General features: G+C 46.9%; 1 protein-coding gene across 2 annotated transcripts in view; it reads right to left on the bottom strand.

The window, feature by feature from the left end:
* The window catches only part of LOC145341215 (mannan-binding lectin serine protease 1-like), a 153,438-nt gene that overhangs the window by 93,302 nt on the left and 41,008 nt on the right, over positions 1-19,128 (bottom strand). The window contains exons 4-7 of one of the 2 annotated variants that reach the window (XM_080186135.1): positions 18,932-19,063; positions 14,825-15,021; positions 13,721-13,868; positions 10,898-11,527 (exon numbers count right to left, since the gene is read on the bottom strand). In XM_080186135.1, coding sequence (XP_080042261.1) covers positions 11,460-11,527; positions 13,721-13,868; positions 14,825-15,021; positions 18,932-19,063 — 545 coding nt within the window. In that variant the 3' untranslated portion in view covers positions 10,898-11,459. Of the gene's footprint in view, positions 1-10,897; positions 11,528-13,720; positions 13,869-14,824; positions 15,022-18,931; positions 19,064-19,128 lie in introns of those variants that run through there. The other variant, XM_080186136.1, reaches the window with a different exon arrangement.

Below are 19,128 nucleotides of genomic sequence, written 5' to 3'. Positions count from 1 at the left end.
GTTGTCCTTCTGGGTGAAAGTAGTTGTGTGTTTGCAAAGGTGCTTCTGAAAGAATCTTGGTAAGTTTCTGTGGTGCATCTTGTAGATGGTACACACTACATGTTACTTGTCACTTGTCAGCCCGAGTCTGGATATTATCCAGACCTTGTTGCATTTGGGAATGGACTGCTTTAGTATCTGAGGAGTCATGAATGGTGCTGAACATTGCGCAATCATCAGTGAACATCCGCATTTCTGACCTTATGATGGAAAGAACATCATTGATGAGGTTTTAAAAGCAGAATATAGGAAGTTGGCAAATAAGTTGAAAAGTAGGACCTCAAAGATAGTTACCTCAGGATTACTACCAGTGCCTCGTGCTAGCCAGAGTAGAAATAGCAGGATATATATAGGATAGCATGGCTGAAGCAATGGTGCGAGGGGGCATTGGGACTGGTTGTGAGGGAGGTGGGACAAAATGGATGGGTTACACCTGGGGAATAACCAGTTCTGATGTTCAAGAGGGAATATTTGCTCAGCGGTTGGGGAGGGTGTAAACTAAAATGGCTAGGAGATGGGAATGTGTGCAAGGAATTAGAGGAATAGAATCAAGGACAAAAACTAAAGACAGAAAGGGAATAAGAAAAGTGATAGGCAGAGAAATCAAGGGTTAGATTCAAACTGGACTACTATGAAGAATAGTGGGATGGAGACCAGTAATGTTAAAAAGACAAGCCTTAAGGTTTTGTACCTTAACACACGGAGAATTCGCAATAAAGTGGATAAATTAATTGCATAAATAGATGTAAATTGACATGATGAGGAAGTGGAGGGATGGGTTAGTAAGTTCGCGATGATACGAAGGTTGGTGGCATTGTGGATAGTCTGGAGGGATGTCAGAAGTTGCAGCGTGACATAGATAGGATGCAAGACTGGGCGGAGAAGTGGCAGATGGACTTCAACGCAGATAAATGTGTAGTAGTCCATTTTGGCAGGACCAATGGGATGAAGGAGTACAATATCAAGGGTAGGAGTCTTAGCAGTGTTGAGGAGCAGAAGGATCTTGGGGTCCGGGTCCAAAGGACTCTTAAATCGGCCTCGCAGGTGGAGGATATGGTCAAGAAGGCGTATGGTGTACTGGCCTTCATTAATCGAGGGATTGAGTTTAGGAGTCGGGAGGTAATGCTACAACTTTATATGACACTTGTCAGACCCCATTTGGAGTACTGTGTGCAGTTCTGGTTGCCTCACAACAGGAAGGAGGTAGAAGCTATTGAAAGGGTACAGAGGAGATTTACAAGGATGTTGCCTGGACTGGGAGGCATGCCTTATGAAGATAGGTTGAGGGAGCTGGGACTCTTCTCCCTGGAGAGACGAAGGTTGAGAGGCGACCTGATAGAGGTTTATAAAATGTTGAAAGGAATAGATAGGGTGGATTCTCGGAGGCTATTTCCCAGGGCTGAAATGGTTGCTACGAGAGGACACAGATTTAAGGTGCAGGGAAGCAAGTACAGAGGAGATGTTAGGGGTAAATTTTCACTGAGAGGGTGGTGAGTGAGTGGAATCGGCTGCCGTCAGTGGTGGTAGAGGCGAACTCACTGGGGTCTTTTAAAAGACTTCTGGATGAGTACATGGGATTTAATGGGATTGGGAGTTACAGATAGTTCTATGGCCTGGTAGGTATGGATGTGATCGGTGCAACTTGTGGGCCGAAGGGCCTGTTTGTGCTGTAGTGTTCTATGTTCTATGATACAGTCAGGATAATGGAGACATGGCTGCAGGTGACCAGGGATGGGAAATGAACATCCAAGTATTTAGAAAGGACAAACAAAAAGGAAAAGGTTGTGTAGTCGCATTGCTGGTTAAAGAGGAAATTAATATCAAACTGAGGAAAGATATTCGCTCTGACAATGTGGAATCGGTATGTGTAGATTTAAGAAACATTGAGGTGCAAAAATGTTAGTCAAGGCTGTTTATAGACCCACAAACTAGATGTTGGGAATGGTGTTAAAGAGGAAATGAAATATCCATGTGATAAGGGAACATCTGTAATTATGGGTGACTTTAATCTGTACATAGACTGGGCTAATCAACTTAGTCAGAATACATAAGAACATAAGAAATAGGAGCAGGAGTAGGCCATCCAGCCCTTCGAGCCTGCCCCGCCATTCAATAAGATCATGGCTGATCTGTCGTGGCTCAGTTCCACTTTCCCGCAGTACATAGAGGAGGAACTCCTGAAGTGTATACGGGATGGTTTTCCTGGCCAATATGTCGAAGAAGCAATGAGAGAAACAGGCCATTCTAGACTGGATACCATGTAATGAAAAAGGAATAATCGGCAATCTGGTTGTGTGAGACCCCTTGGGGATGAGCGACCATAACATGATAGAATTTTTTATGGACTTCAGCAAGGCGTTTGATAAGGTGCCCCATGCAAGGCTTATTGTGAAAGTGAGGGGGCATGGGATCCAAGGGGACATTGCTTTGTGGATCCAGAACTGGCTTGCCCACAGAAGGCAAAGAGCGGTTGTAGTTGGTTCTTTTTCTGCATGGAGGTTGGTCACCAGTGGAGTTCTGGGATCCTTACTGTTTGTGATTTTTATAAATGACCTGGATGAGAAAGTGGAGGGATGGGTTGGTAAGTTTGCCGATGGCACAAAGGTTGGAGGTGTTGTGGATAGTGTGGAGGGATGTCAGAAGTTGCAGCGAGACATTGATAGAATGCAAGACTGGGCAGAGAAGTGGCAGATGGACTTCAACTCAGATAAGCGTGTGGTTGTTCATTTTGGCAGGTCCAATAGGATGAAGGAATATAATATTAAGGGTAAGACTCTTAGCAGTGTAGAGGATCAGAAGAATCTTGGGGTCCGGGTTCATAGGACTCTCAAATCGGCTTCGCAGGTAGAGGATGTGGTGAAGGAGGATATGGTGTTCTGGCCTTCATCAATCGAAGAATTGCGTTTAGGAGTCAGGAGATAATGCTGCAGCTTTATAAGATCCTGGTCAGACCCCACTTGGAGTACTGTGCTCAGTTCTGGTCACCTCATTACAAGAAAGATGTGGAAGCTATTGAGAGGGTGCAGAGGAGATTTACAAGGATGTTACCTGGATTGGGCGGCATGCTTTATGAGGATAGGTTGAGAGAGCTCGGCCTTTTCTCCCTGGAGAGACGAAGGATGAGGGGTGACCTGATAGAGGTGTATAAGATGTTGGGAGGTATTGATCGAGTGGATTCTCAGAGGCTTTTTCCCAGGGCTGAAATGGCTGCCACAAGAGGACACAGGGTTAAGGTGCAGGGGAGCAGGAACAGAGGAGATGTCAGGGGTAAGTTTTTCACTGAGGGTGGTGGGTGCGTGGAATTGGCTGCCGTCGGTGGTGGTGGAAGTGGATTCGATAGGGTCTTTTAAGAGACTTCTGGATGAGTACATGGGATTTAATGGGATTGAGGGTTATCGGTAAGCCTAGTAGGTAGGGATATGATCAGCGCAACTTGTGGGCCGAAGGGCTTGTTTGCCCTGTAGTTTTTCTATGTTCTATCAAGATGGAGAAGGAGGCCTTTCGGTCCATTGAATCTGCACCGAACACAATCTCACCCAGGCCCTACCCCCATATCCCTACATATTATACCCACTAATCCCTCTAACCTCCGCTACCCTGGACACTAAGGGGCAATTTCTTACTATGGCCAGTCGACCTAACCCGCACACCTTTTGACTGTGGGAAGAAACTGGAGCACCCAGAGGAAACCCATGCAGACACAAGGAGAATGTGCAAACTCCACACAGACAGTGATCCAAGCCGAGAATCAAACCCAGGACCCTGGAGCTGTGAAGCAACAGTGCTAACCACTGTGCTATCGTGCCGCCCAGATGTAGTTGATGTAGTTGGATGAATTGTGTCCCAGGCTAATGCGGGAGGAAAGGAAGGAAATTACAGGGGCTCTGACCCAAATTTTAAATTCCTCTCTGGCCACAGGGGAGGTCATGATGTGGAGATGTGGAGACTGGGTAAGCACAGTAAGAAGTCTCACAACACCAGGTTAAAATGCAACAGGTTTATTTGGTAGCACAAGCTTTTGGAGCCTCGCTTCTTCTTCAGGTGAGTAAAGAGCTGTGTTCACAAACAGGATGTACATGGACACACAGGCAACTTACAAGTTGACTTACATTGTCTTACAAGACAATGCCCGGGGACTGATTGGTGGCAGCTCTGGACCAATAGGAAGAAGGGGCAGGGCTGGAGGACTGAGCAGGAGTGGCTGGTCCTCCAACCAATTGGAGTAAATGTGGGGCATGGCTGAACTGAACCTGGAGCTCCTTTTGTCTGCACACGCGCCCGGCCGCATGTTCTCAAAATGGCGGTCATTCACCCGGGCCCTGTCTCGGGGTAAAGCCCGAGCAGCTTTCACCATTTCAAATATTGAATTCGAGCTTTGTACTGGGGACCTGAGGCCTACATGAGATATTTTATGAAGCCTCCAAATCCATCCACTGTCTCTATCTCTCATTCCTGATTTATCCGGCGGTATCTCCCAGGCTGATAATTTCCACAACTGCCGCAATCCTCAGCTGTAAAAACCACTGCGCATGCTCCAGATGACCGGGGAGGTACCAGAGAACTGGAAAACAGTTAATGTGGTCCCATTACTTAAGAAAGATTGTAGAGACAAGGCAGGGAATCTCATGTCTGTGGTTGGGAAACTTCTGGAGATGATTCTGAAAGAGATGATCTATCTCCATTTGGAGAGGCAGCAGGGAAGAAGCTGTTCTTGAGTCAGTTGGTATGTGATCTCAGATTTTATATCTTTTACCTGACAGAAGAAGGTGGAAGAGAGAATGTCTGAGGTGCATAGGGTCCTTAATTGTGCTGACTGCTTTGCCGAGGCAGTGGGAAGTGTGGGCAGAGTCGGTGGATGGGAGGCTGGTTTGCGTGATAGATTGGACTACATTCACGAACTTTTGTAATTCCTTGTGATCTTGGGCAGAGCAGGAGCCATACCAATCTGTGACACAACAAGAAAGAATGCTTTCTATTTGTAAAAGTTGGTGAAAGTCTTAACTGACATGCCAAATTTCCTTAGTTTTCTGAGAAAGTAGAGGCATTGGTGGGCTTCCTTAACGATAATATTGGCATGGAGGGACCAAGACAGGCTGTTGGTGATGTGGACACCTAAAAACTTGAAGCTCGCTACCCTTCCCACTTCGACACTAGATGGGGAAGGTGCAGGAAGCATGTTCCCAATGGCCAGGCTGTCCAAAACCGAAGGAAACCGGGTAGACCATTTAAAACAAAGAACAACGAAAATTGCAGCAGAGGAACAGGCCTTTCGACCCTCCAAACCTGCACCGACCATGCTGCCCGACTGAACTAAAACCCCCTCCACTTCCAGGGACCATATCCTTCTATTCCCATCCTGTTCGTGTATTTAGTTCTGAGATGAGGAGAAATTTCTTCACCCAGAGGGTGGTGAACCTGTCGAATTCACTACCACAGAAAGTAGTTGAAACTAAAACATTGGATGTTTTCAAGAAGCAGTTGGATATACCACATGGGGTTAAAGGGATCAAAAAATATGGGGGGAAAGTGGGCTCAGGCTACTGATTTGGATGATCAGCCATTATCATGATGAATGGTAGAGCAGACTCAAAGGGCTGAAGGGCCTCCTCCTGTTCCTATTTTCGATGTTTCCATGAAGCAGTTGAAGATAGTTGGATCTGGGACACTACCCTGAGGAACTCCTGCAGCGATGTCCTGGAGCTGAGATGATGGACCTCCAATCACCTTCTTTTATGCCAGATATGACCCCAACCAGAGGAGAGTTTGCTCCCTGATTCCTATTGACTCCAATTTTCCGAGGGCTTCTTGATGTCACGCTCGGTCAAATGCGGCTTTGATGTTAAGGGCTGTCCCTCTCACCTCACCTCTGGAATTCGCCTCTTTTCCCCATGTTTGAACCAAGGCTGTAATGAGGTCAGGGGCTGAGTGACCCTGGAGAAACCCAAACTGGGCATCACTGAGCAGGTTATTGCTGAGCAGGTGCTGGGGATCGCGCTGTCGATGACCCCTTCCATCACTTTACTGATGATCGAGAGTAGACGGATTGGGCAGTAATTGGCAGGGTTGGATTTGTCCTGCTTTTTGTGTACAGGTCATACCTGGGCGATTTTCCACATTGCCGGGTAGATGCCAGTGTTGTAACTGCATTGGCACAGCTGGACTAGGGGAGCGGCAAGTTCTGGAACACAAGTCTTCAGTACTATTGCTGGAATGTTCTCAGGACCCATTCCCTTTGCAGCATCCAGTGCCTTCAACTGTTTCTTAATATCACAGGGAGTGAATGGAATTGGCTGGAGACTGATATCTGGGATGCTGGGGACCACTGGAGGAGGCTGAGATGGATCATCCACTCGGCACTTCCAGCTGAAGATTGCTGCGAATGTTTCAGCCTTATCTTTCACACTGATGTGCTGGGCTCCTCCATCATTGAGGATGGGGATATTTGTGGAGCCTCCTCCTCCAGTGAGGTGTTTAATTGTCCACCACCATTCACAACTGGATGTGACAGGACTGCAGAGTTTTTCCTATTGCTCTCCCATACAATCATAGAATCCTACAGTACAGAAGGAGGCCATTCGGCCCATCGAGTCTGCACTGACCACAATCCCACCCAGGCCAATACCCATAACGCTTGCTATTGCCCCTAATACTAAGGGTCAATTTAGCACGACCAATCCACCTAACCTGCACATCTTTGGACATGGGAAGAAACTGGGACACCCGGAGAAAACCCACACAGACACGGGGAGAATGTGCAAACACCACACAGACAATGACCCAAGCTGGGAATTGAACCCGGATCCCTGGTGCTGTCAGACAGCAGTGCTAACCACTGTGCCACCGTTAATCGGGACTAAACTTGTCATCCAAGGTCTAATGAAAGCTATACAATGGCATGATCACTGCTACATAGCTGTGAACTGAACCTGTGAAAGCATCAGGAAATTTTCTGGGATACCTCAAAGCTGTATGTATATTTATCCTGGGAAGTCTGCAAGGATTCCTCTGCCTGATAGAATCACTCAGAGAAAGGGAGCCGTTGACCATGGACATCTTGCTGAGGGTCCTAGTGGTTTGCTGGAGGAATGGGAGGAGGATGTGAGAGCAGGTCGAGCAGTATCAGCTGCTGCGAGAGAGAGAGAAAGAGGGGGAGACACCTTCCCCACTGTGGGTACAGGACATCTCTTCCCCTGGATCTATCCTGTATATATTAACCAACACTCTTCACACCTTCAGTGGTAGAGGATGTAAAGTCATAGCAAGGACCCAGGAAAATTGTATCAAAATTGAAAACGGTGGCACAGTGGTTAGCACTGCTGTCTGACAGCACCAGGGATCCAGGTTCAATTCCCAGCTTGGGTCATTGTCTGTGTGGTGTTTGCACATTCTCCCCGTGTCTGTGTGGGTTTTCTCCGGGTGTCCCAGTTTCTTCCCATGTCCAAAGATGTACAGGTTAGGTGGATTGGTCATGCTAAATTGACCCTTAGTATCAGAGGCAATAGCAAATGTTATGGGTATTGGCCTGGGTGGGATTGTGGTCAGTGCAGACTCGATGGGCCAAATGGCCTCCTTCTGCACTGTAGGATTCTATGATTCGATGAGATAGTATGAATTTAGTATGATCAAAAGTCGTCAGCACAGCTTTGTCAAGGGCAGGTCGTGCCTTATGAGCCTGGTTGAGTTCTTTGAAAATGTGACTGAACACATTGACGAAGGAAGAGTGGTGGATGTGGTTTATATGGACTTCAGCAAGGTGTTCGATAAGGTCCCCCATGCAAGACTTCTTGAGAAAGTGAGAGGGCATGGGATCCAAGGGGCTGTTGCCTTGTGGATTCAGAACTGGCTTGCCTGCAGAAGGCAAAGAGTGGTTGTGGATGGGTCTTTTTCTGCATGGAGGTCGGTCACCAGTGGAGTGCCCCAGGGATCTGTTCTGGGACACTTGCTGTCTGTAATTTTCATAAATGACCTGGATGAGGAAGTGGAGGGATGGGTTGGTAAGTTTGCCAATGACTTGAAGGTTGGTGGTGTTGTGGATAGTCTGGAGGGATGTCAGAAGTTGCAGCGTGACATAGATAGGATGCAAGATTGGGCGGAGAAGTGGCAGATGGACTTCAACGCGGATAAATGTGTATTGGTCCATTTTGGCAGGTCCAATGAGATGTAGGGATATAATATTAAGGATAAGACTCTTAGCAGTGTAGAGGATCAGAAGGACCTTGGTGTTCGGGTCCATAGGACTCTTAAATCGGCCTCGCAGGTGGAGGGTGTGGTCAAGAAGGCGTATGGAGTACTAGCCTTCATTAATCGAGGGATTGAGTTTAGGAGTCAGGAGATAATGCTGCAGCTGTAAAAGACCCTTGTCAGACCCCACTTGGAGTACTGTGTGCAGTTCCGGTCGCCTCATTACAAGAAAGATGTAGAAGCTATTGAAAGCGTGCAGAGGAGATTTACAAGGATGTTGCCTGGATTGGGAGGCATGCCTTATGAGGATAGGTTGAGGGAGCTAGGTCTTTTCTCCCCGGAGAGATGAAGGTTAAGAGGTGACCTGATAGAGGTTTATATGATGTTGAGAGGTATAGATTGGGTGGATTCTTAGAGGCTATTTTCCAGGGCTGAAATGGTCGCTATGAGAGGACACAGGTTTAAGGTGCTGGGGAGTAGGTACAGAGGAGATGTCAGGGGTACGTTTTTGACTCAGATGGTGGTGGGTGAGTGGAATCAGCTACCGTCGATGGTGGTGGAGGCGAACTCGTTGGGGTCTTTTAAGAGACTTCTGGATGAGTACATGGGATTTAATGGGATTGAGGGTTATAGATAGGCCTGGTAGGTATGGATATGATCAGCGCAACTTGTGGGCCGAAGGGCCTGTTTGTGCTGTAGTTTTCTATGTTCTATGTCCTGCCATTAACTACGATCATGGATGCTCTTGCCTCAGTCTCATCTCCAACTTCCTGCCTGCTCCCTATAACCCTTCATCCCAGTACTAATTAAAAACTTACTCATTTCCTTAAATTTATTCAATGTTCCAGTATCCACTGCACTCTGAGATAGAGAATTCAGATTCACAACCTTTGAATGAAGTAATTCCTCCTCATTTCTGTTTTGAACCTGTCACCCCTTCATCTAAAACCAAGGCCGCTTATTCTAGAACGTCCAACAAGGGGAGACATCTGCTCTGTGTCTATCCTGTCAATCCCCTTTAGCATCTTGTACACATCAATTAGATCCCCTCTCACTCTTCTAAACTCCAGTGAGTATCCTAAACTGCTCAATCTCTCTTCACGAGACAAGTTCTTCGTCCCTGGAATCAATCTAGTGAAATTTACATCTTAGTTACAAGTTGGCTTACATTAACACTGCAATGAAGCTACTGTGAAAATCCCCTTGTTACCACACTCCAGCACCTGTTCGGGTACACTGATGGTGAATTTAGCACGGCCAATACACCTAACCAGAACTTCTTTCGGACTGTGGGAGGAAACCGGAGCAGCCGGAGGAAACCCATGCAGACATGGGGAGAATGTGCAAACTCCTCACAGACAGTGACCCAAGCTGGGAATTGAACCTAGGTCCCTGGCGCTGTGAGACAGCAGTGCTAACCACTGTGCCACCCCTTCTCTGATCTGCTTCTGATGCATTTACGTGCTTCCTCAAGTAAGGGGACCAAAATTGTGCGCAGTACTTCAGATGCGGTCTTATCAATGCCCTTTGTAGTTGCAACAGCACCTCCCTACTTTTATACCCCATTCCATCAGTCATATTTTTGAGTACAAAAGTGAGGAGATAATGTTGGAGTTGTACAGAGGTTAGTTAGGCCACAGCTGGACAGGTTGGGATTGTTTTCTCTAAAGCAGAGATGGCTGAGGGGGAAATGATTGAGGTGTATAAATTATGAGGGATAGGGACAGAGTAAGCAGGGAGCAACTGTTCCCCTTCTTTCCAGGGTCAATCAGGAGGGGACATAGTTATAGGGTAATCTTTTCACTCAGAGGGTGATGATGGGAATCTGGAATGCGCTGCCTGGGAAGGTAGTGGAGGCTGGAAACCTCACAACCTTTAAAAATATTTGGATGAGCGCTTGAAATATCAAAACATTTAAGGATATGAAACAAGTGCTGGGAAATGGGATTAGTATGACTTTAATGATAGTTATTGCCAGTGCAGACTCAATGGACCAAATGGCCTTTTCTGCACTGTATGACTCTGAATCTATTGAATATTCCATACAGTTTCTGTCTCCTTATCTAAGGAATGATGAATGGATGGTTGGGCCAATATTCTTCATCTTTACCTGTGATCGCAGTAAGGGAATCTAAGAAATTGTCTGCGACTTTACAGGGTTTACACAAACGTAGGTGAGGCCACAAAGATCTTAATGAAAAAAATAGATTACAGATAGATTTACAGATAGATCTGGACTTGATGAGAGAATGTGCTCAAATCTGGAAGATATTTCTCAGTGCAGGTCAATGCAATGTCATATACATGGGCAAGAGGTAACAGCTACAGAAAGCTGTGGGGATTAGGCGGTAGGTAATTAGACATGGTCTATTAGGGCTGTAGGCATCTTTCTCTATTTGAGAGAGACAATTGGTTAAATAGTTTGTGGGGCACAATTATATACCAAGCAAGGTGCAGGGCAAGGAGGCAGATTCCACTTCTACCTCAGCCTGAACAGTATTGAACCTTGCACTATTGGGAACCACACAACAGACATAGAATCATAGAATTCCTACAATGGAAGGAGGCGGCAATTCAGCCGATCGAGTCTGCACCAACAACAATCCCACCCAGGCCCTATCCCCGTAACCCCGCATATTTACCTGTTAAACCCCCTGATACTAAGGAGATTATCATGGTCACTCAATCTAACATCCAGGTCAACTGAGTTAACTGGCTCCCGGTCATTATCATTACTTCCATTTATAATTCACTGGAGATCCACGGCCAGTCCCATTAAGTTATCGATTAAGTAAATAGTGTTTGGATATATTGCCAATTACAAGGGCCAATTTCATCATTGTGCAAGACCTTGTTCGACTTCAGCTAGAATACTGGATCTAGTTTTGATCTCTTATGGAGGGTGAATTAGAATCCTGTACATGATTCAGGAAGGGCTAGAATACTGACACAGACTTTAAGTGTCCTTTGTTACCAGAATGGCCTTGCAAAGCTGGAGCTTTCTGTTATAGAAAGACATAGACTTTGAGGATTTTAGAACCTTGCAGTCAGGATAATAGTGGTGTCTAGGAGGATCACAGGACACAAGAATATATTACACAAACATGGAAGAAGGTTAGATGTGAGAAGATGCTTCATTGAGCTGGTTGTTGATGGCTGGTTTATGCAGTTAGTGCAGATTCCCTTCAACCAGGAAGCTGGATGAGTTCCTGTATGGATATTGAGGATGTATCTCCCAGTCACTGTGATCTCCCGGAGCTCCTTTGACTTCCTTCAGGATCAGGAAGGAATTTCCCAGAATGTTTTCCTAAGTTACCAACATCAATATCACTGGCATCAACTTTGGCATCACTAATACTGTCAAGATCTTCAACTTAACAGCAGCAGAATTCTCGCTGTCAGTACCACATGCATCAAAATCATTAAAACAATCATTATCATTGCACGCCCAGCTCAACATTGGATCTAAATAACACCATCAGTATCAACAATATCATTTCCAACATCAACAACATATACAGTACACGTAAAATACAGGTAACACCTTAAATACAAAATACTTGAAAAGGATTGGTGATATCCACTAAGAACAGGACCAATACGTAGTAGTTATTTGAAGTGATGGGAGAAAGGAAAGATGTGAAAAGGAATGCATGAGGAGGCAGCTCCAAATGGCAAAGCCGGAAAAGTGAATGAAAGAGACGTATAAGATAACGAAGGGGCTCAATAGGGTAGAGGTAGAGAGATTCTTCCTGCTTAGAAAGGAAAACAGAACTAGAGGGCACAGTCTCAAAATAAGGGGGGGTCAGTTTAGAACAGAGTTGAGGAGGAACTTCTTCACTCAAAGGGTGGTAAATCTCTGGAATTCTCTGCCCATTGAAGTGGTGGAGGCTACCTCGTTGAATATATTTAAGTCACGGGTAGATAGATTTCTGATAGACAAGGGAATTAAGGGTTATGGGGAGCAGGCAGGAAAGTGGAACTGATCCACTTCAGATCAGCCATGATCTTATTGAATGGCGGGGCAGGCTCGAAGGGCTAGATGGCCTACTCCTGCTCCTATTTCTTATGTTCTTATTTGGAATGGAAAATAAACCAGTCAGAAAAATTGAGAATTAAAATAAAGATCTGCAGAGATTCAAGAATGAAATGAGGGCCCAGAGGGATTTGAAAATGAGGATGTCGGTTTTGAAATGAATGAGTATGGTCAGGAATTGGGAATATTCCAGAGGGTCACTCCTCTGTCTGACCAACACTTGCCCCCTGACTGACCCATTGCCCACTTCCTGAAGCCTATGGCAACCACCTAGTTGCAGAAGGCTGAGAGGCTGTGACCAACTTGTGGACATTCAGGCGCTGGCCATGGGGATCCAGCCTGCCAGTTGTGACAGAATCTTTTCCAAGTTTCGGGTAGTTGAGATTGGATTACAAAGTAGGACCTCAAGAACTTGGCCAATCCAGCTGGCAGATCTGTAATAACATAGGAGTCATGTCATCTGCAACATTGCTGGGAGAGACAGGTACTGTCTTTCCGTCATCCTATAGCAAAATATGTGGATGGCTTCACATTTCCAAGCTGTAGCAAGGAAGCAAAATGTGCAACTTTCAACATTTCCATTGCAAAATGCTGGGGTCTGAAAACAAAGCCAGCCAGACTGCCCTAAAACAACCAGAACTATCAGCAAGTGGAATGCTGTGATTGCAAGTACTAGTCCCTCAAACACAAAGTTTCTTCTATTTTGTTTATGGGTCAGCATTTATTGCCCATCCCTGAGGGCAGTTAAGAATGAACAACATTACTGTGGGTGTGGAGTCACATGTAAGCCTGACCAGGTAAGAACGGCAGATTTCCTTCCCTAAAAGACATTTGCGAACCAGATGGGTTTTTACGACAACTGACAACAATTTCATGGTGATCAGTAGATTCTTAATGTCAGATTTTTATTGAATTCAAATTTTACTATCTGCTGTGGCAGGATTCGAACCTGGGTCCCCAGAGCATTACCCTGGGACTCTGGATTACTAATCCAGTGACAATACCCACTACGACACCGCCTCCCTGTGCATGTGTGTGCAGTTGCACACAAACACGCGGGCACATACTGGCACACATTCTCATATGGACATACACACAGCTGATGCTAAAGGACTAAGGCTAGGCAGGTAATGAGAGACTGGTTACACTGACCAGAGCTGCAGGTGAAAGGTTCAGCATTCTCAGCAGGGGAAGGATAAACCCCAGATATTCCCAATTATTCCAAAGCTCCTGTTTATCTGTCCACATGCACTGATCTTTGCTGAGAATGGGCTGGTTTCCTGAAACTAAATGCCATGTGGATCTGAACACCCACAGCCAGAGGTCTGGGGCGGTCAGTTGGAGAGTTCCTGGGGACAAGCTCTACCCAGGAAGCCATCCCACAGATCCGGAATCGGGAAAGGTGAAGAGAATGACTCTAACAATGAGAATGACCCTTAGCCCCCATGAGCCCAGTGAACCTACCAACTGACAGGAATGACATCTTCCAGCCTTGGTTATCCCCTGAGTCATCGCTGTGGAAGAGAATCTGAACACTACTGCTGTTTGTATCGATCTTTCCCGGACTTTTATCCCCACAGAAAGGACCAAACTCCGTTGATCCAGCTTTAATCTGCAGCACACAGACAGAAAACATGGAGGTAGAAATCTGAATTCCAAGCTTGTCTAAGAATCGACAAGATGCTTTACAGATGCATTCCCAAAAAGAAAGAAATCAGCAGAAATATAACTGAAAGATTACACAGGCCCTGCAATCAAGCACATCAATCCTGGAATGCAATTTCACTGTCACTCATTCAGCTCATCACTTCTCTCAATTTAAACAAAATTGTGTCTTTGCCCCACTGAATGCCGCGCCGTCAGAGGGTCAGTGCCGAGGGAGTGCCGCGCCGTCAGAGGGTCAGTGCCGAGGGAGTGCCGCGCCGTCAGAGGGTCAGTGCCGAGGGAGTGCCGCGCCGTCAGAGGGTCAGTGCCGAGGGAGTGCCGCGCCGTCAGAGGGTCAGTGCCGAGGGAGCGCCGCGCCGTCAGAGGGTCAGTGCCGAGGGAGCGCCGCGCCGTCAGAGGGTCAGTGCCGAGGGAGCGCCGCGCCGTCAGAGGGTCAGTGCCGAGGGAGTGCCGCGCCGTCAGAGGGTCAGTGCCGAGGGAGTGCCGCGCCGTCAGAGGGTCAGTGCCGAGGGAGTGCCGCGCCGTCAGAGGGTCAGTGCCGAGGGAGTGCCGCGCCGTCAGAGGGTCAGTGCCGAGGGAGCGCCGCGCCGTCAGAGGGTCAGTGCCGAGGGAGCGCCGCGCCGTCAGAGGGTCAGTGCCGAGGGAGTGCCGTGCCGTCAGAGGGTCAGTGCCGAGGGAGTGCCGCGCCATCAGAGGGTCAGTGCCGAGGGAGTGCCGCGCCGTCAGAGGGTCAGTGCCGAGGGAGTGCCGCGCCGTCAGAGGGTCAGTGCCGAGGGAGTGCTGCACTGTGGGAGAGGCTGCATGAATATAAACATCCAAACCCATGCTCATCCTGTGTGCTGTTTGAAATTGTAAATAACACTTTCTCACATGTACGGTGCTCTGGGCACTGCCTCTGCTCACCTTCAGATAGTCATATGGACAGGGAACATCTGGGTGGTCTTCTAAATCAAACATGTCTGCAAACTCCAATGAGATGATGTAACCTTCCTCAAGTTCAATGCGGTACAGACAGTCGGAGCTTTTGGGATATGGATTGGGATAGTCTGGACTTCTGATAACTCCTGACTTTTCAGTGAATACGTTGTCATTGCACTCAACTTGTGAGAAATGGAAACAAGAGTTAGAAATGGTTTAGGAGGAACAGGATTATAAACAGCAGCTCATCGTGTCCAAACAACTCATATCATCTCCAAATCAGCAGATGGCACAAAATTAGGAAAGAGATTGAAAAGTGAGGGTGACTGGAACAACCTCCAGCGAGGTGGAGATAGACAAATAAACAGTATATGAAGTTTAACTGAGGGAAGTGTTTTTGATTGGGATAGTGAGGAACTGCAGTGTGCAGCAACTGGCTTTAACCTGGGAATATTGTGTTCAATCTGGGCAACACACATTAGTAAGGAAAACCTGCCCAGGAGTTGTTGTGCTCTGGAAGACAGTAGAAGCAGTTTGAATAAGATCTGCTTTTCTTCAGTGTTCACCAAGGAGATGGGTCATGTATTTGAGGATGAGAGTGTGATACAGGCTGATAGGATGGAGGAGGTGGATGTTATGAGGGAAGATATATTAGCAATTTTGAAAAACCTGAGGGTCAATAAGTCCCCTGGGCCAGATGGGATACATGCTAGGATTCTTTGGGAGGCAAGGGATGAGATTGTGGAGTCTTTGGCTTCGATCTTTGGGTCCTCACTGTCCATGGGGACAGTGCCAGAGGACTGGAGAGTGGCAAATGTTGTTCCTCTGTTCAAGAAAGGAAATAGGAATGACCCTGGTAATTATAGGCCAGTTAGTCTTACTTCGGTGGTCAGTAAGTTAATGCAAAAGGTCCTGAGAGATAGGATTTATGACCATTTGGAAAGATGCAGTTTAATCCGGGATAGTCAGCACGGATTCGTGAGGGGTAAGTCCTGCCTCACAAATTTGATTGAATTCTTTGAGGAGGTAACTAAGTGTGTAGATGAAGGTCGAGCAGTTGATGTCATATACGTGGATTTTAGTAAGACATTTGATAAAGTTCCCCATGGTAGGCTCATGAAGAAGGTAAGGAGGCGTGGGATGGAAGGAAAGTTGGCCGATTGGATAAGTAACTGGCTGTCTCATAGAAGACAGAGGGTGGTGATGGAGGGAAAATTTTCAGACTGGAGGCCAGTTACCAGCGGTGTATCACAGGGATCAGTGCTGGGTCCTCTGCTATTTGTGATTTCTATCAATGACTTGGAGGAGAGGGCTGAAGGGTGGGTCAGTAAATTTGCTGATGACACCAAGATTGGTGGAGTAGTGGATGAGGTGGAGGGCTCTTGTAGGCTGCAAAGAGACGTTGATAGGATGTGCAGCTGCACCATAAAGTGGCAGATGGATTTTAACCCTGATAAGTGCGAGGTGATTCATTTTGGTAGGACAAACTTGAATGCGGATTACAGGGTCAACGGCAGAGTTCTGAGGAATGTGGAGGAACAGAGATCTTGGGGTTCATATCCACAGATCTCTGAAGGTTGCCACTCAAGTGGATAGAGCCGTGAAGAAGGCTTATAGTGCGTTAGTGTTTATTAACAGGGGGTTTGAGCTTGAGAGCCGTAGGGTTATGCTGCAACTATACCGGACCTTGGTGAGACCACATTTGGAATATTGTGTGCAATTCCGGTCACCTCACTATAAGAAGGATATGGAAGCATTGGAGAGAGTGCAGAGGAGATTTAGGTTTATGGATGGAAAGGGATTGGTTTAGGTTAGAGGGTCATTGTTTTTTAACTGGTCGGCGCAACATCGTGGGCCGAAGGGCCTGTTCTGCGCTTCTATGTTCTATTTACCAGGATGCTGCCTGGTTTGGAGAGTAGGTCTTATGAGGAAAAGTTGAGGGAGCTGGGGCTTTTCTCTTTAGAGCGGAGGAGGTTGAAAAGCGACTTAATAGAGGTTTATAAGATGATGAGGGGGATAGATAGAGTGGATGTGCAGAGACTATTTCCTCGAGTGGATGTAGCTGTTACTAGGGGGCATAACTATAACGTTCATGGTGGGAGATATAGGAGGGATGTCTGATGTAGATTCTTTACTCAGAGAGTGGTTGGGGTGTGGGATGCACTGCCTGCTGTGATAGTGGAGTCGGACACTTTAGGAACTTTATTGGATAGGCACATGGAGCACACCAGAATGATAAGGAGTGGGATAGCTTGATCTTGGTTTCAGGCAAAGCTCAGCAAAACATCAAGGGCCAAAGGGCCTGTAAGAACATAAGAACATAAGAAATAGGAGCAGGAGTAGGCCAACTAGCCCTTCGAGCCTGCCCCACCATTCAATAAGATCATGGCTGATCTGTCGTGGCTCAGTTCCACATTCCCGCCCTCTCCCCATAACCCTTGATCCCCTCTCTTATCAAAAACCCATCAACCCGGGTCTTAAAAATATTTAGCGAGGCAGCCTCCACCACTTCAACGGGCAGAGAATTCCAGACATTCACCACCCTTTGAGTGAAGAAGTTCCTCCTCAACTCTGTTCTAAACTGCCCCCCCTTTATCTTGAGGCTGTGCCCCCTAGTCCTGCTATCCTTTCTGAGCGGGAAGAGTCTCTCCACCTCTATCCTATCCATCCCATTCATCATCTTATACGTCTCAATGAGATCTCCCCTCATTCTTCTAAACTCTGACGAGTACAAGCCTAATTTAGTCAGCCTCTCCTCATAGCTCAACCCCCTCAACTCCGGCATCAGCCTAATAAACCTCCTCTGCACTCCCTCCAAGGCCAAAATATCCTTGCGTAAGTACGGCGCCCAAAACTGCACACAGTACTCCAGCTGCGGCCTCACCAATGCCCTATACAGCCGCAGCAAGACCTCCCTACTTTTATATTCAATCCCCCTCGCAATGAAGGCCAGCATCCCATGCGCCTTCCTGACCACCTGCTGCACCTGCAGGCTGGGTTTTTGCGACTCATGCACAAGGACCCCGAGGTCCCTCTGCACCGTCGCCTGCTGCAGTTTTTCTCCACGTAAGTAATAATCCTTCCTACCATTATTCCTACCAAAGTGGACCACCTCGCACTTGCCAACATTAAATTCCATTTGCCATTTCCTGGCCCATTCGCCCAGCCTATCTAGATCCTTCTGTAGACTCTCCCCACCCTCCGCACAATTTGCCTTTCCCCCAGTTTTGGTGTCATCAGCAAATTTCGACACCCTACACTCGGTTCCCTCCTCCAGATCATCTATATAAATGGTAAATAGCTGAGGCCCCAGCACCGACCCCTGGGGCACCCCACTAGTCACCATCCGCCAATCCGAATAGCACCCGTTGACCCCCACTCTCTGCCTCCTATTTGACAACCAGTCGTCTATCCACGCTAACACCCTACCCCCAACTCCATGCCCCCTGACCTTCTGCAATAACCTCTTGTGAGGTACCTTGTCAAACGCCTTCTGAAAATCAAGAAAGACCACATCCACCGGCTCTCCTCTATCCACCGCCCTAAACACATCCTCATAGAACTCCAGTAAATTTGTCAGACACGACTTCCCTTTAACGAAACCATGCTGCGTCTGCTCTATCAAGCAGTTCCCCTCAAGATGCCTTGCTATTTCCTCCTTGATGACGGATTCTAACATTTTACCTACAACAGACGTTAAACTAACAGGCCTATAATTCCCCGCCTTTTGCCTGGCACCCTTCTTAAACAACGTACTGTGTACTGTGCTGTACTGTTCTATGTTTCACAGGGAAATGAGTTCAATATTGAAGGAGGTTGTCTGGCTCTGGAGAAAGAGCAAAGCAGCAAGATTCACTGCACTGTTTGTCAAAAAATGGGCCAAACTCATCACTCTGTGCTGCCTGTTAGCACCACATAATTACACACACACCAGTGCGAGAGTGAGTGTGCACAGACATGCGAGTTGTGTAGTTAGTGTGAGAGCGAGTGTGAGAGTGAATGTGAGTCTGCGTGTACACAGGTTTTAGCATGTGTGTGTACGAGTGTACGGTCAGAGAGCGCATGTGTACAAGAGTGTGAGTTTAAAAATACCTTTACAGGTCCGATTATCCGTGTGTAGAATGTAGCTAAATCTGCAGGAGCAATAATATCCACCAATGTAATTGTGACAGAAATGGTCACAGGCTAATGCTTCATCTAGTTTCTCCACACACTCATCGATATCTGCAAAGAAATCATCTCCATGTTAACCAGTTACTTTATTCATTGAAATAGAACTGACAGGTCCA

The sequence above is a fragment of the Carcharhinus amblyrhynchos genome, chromosome 3 (assembly GCF_965287045.1).
Source record: "Carcharhinus amblyrhynchos chromosome 3, sCarAmb.v2.hapA, whole genome shotgun sequence".
Taxonomy (NCBI): domain Eukaryota; kingdom Metazoa; phylum Chordata; class Chondrichthyes; order Carcharhiniformes; family Carcharhinidae; genus Carcharhinus; species Carcharhinus amblyrhynchos.
This window is presented reverse-complemented; position numbering and strand designations above follow the sequence as displayed.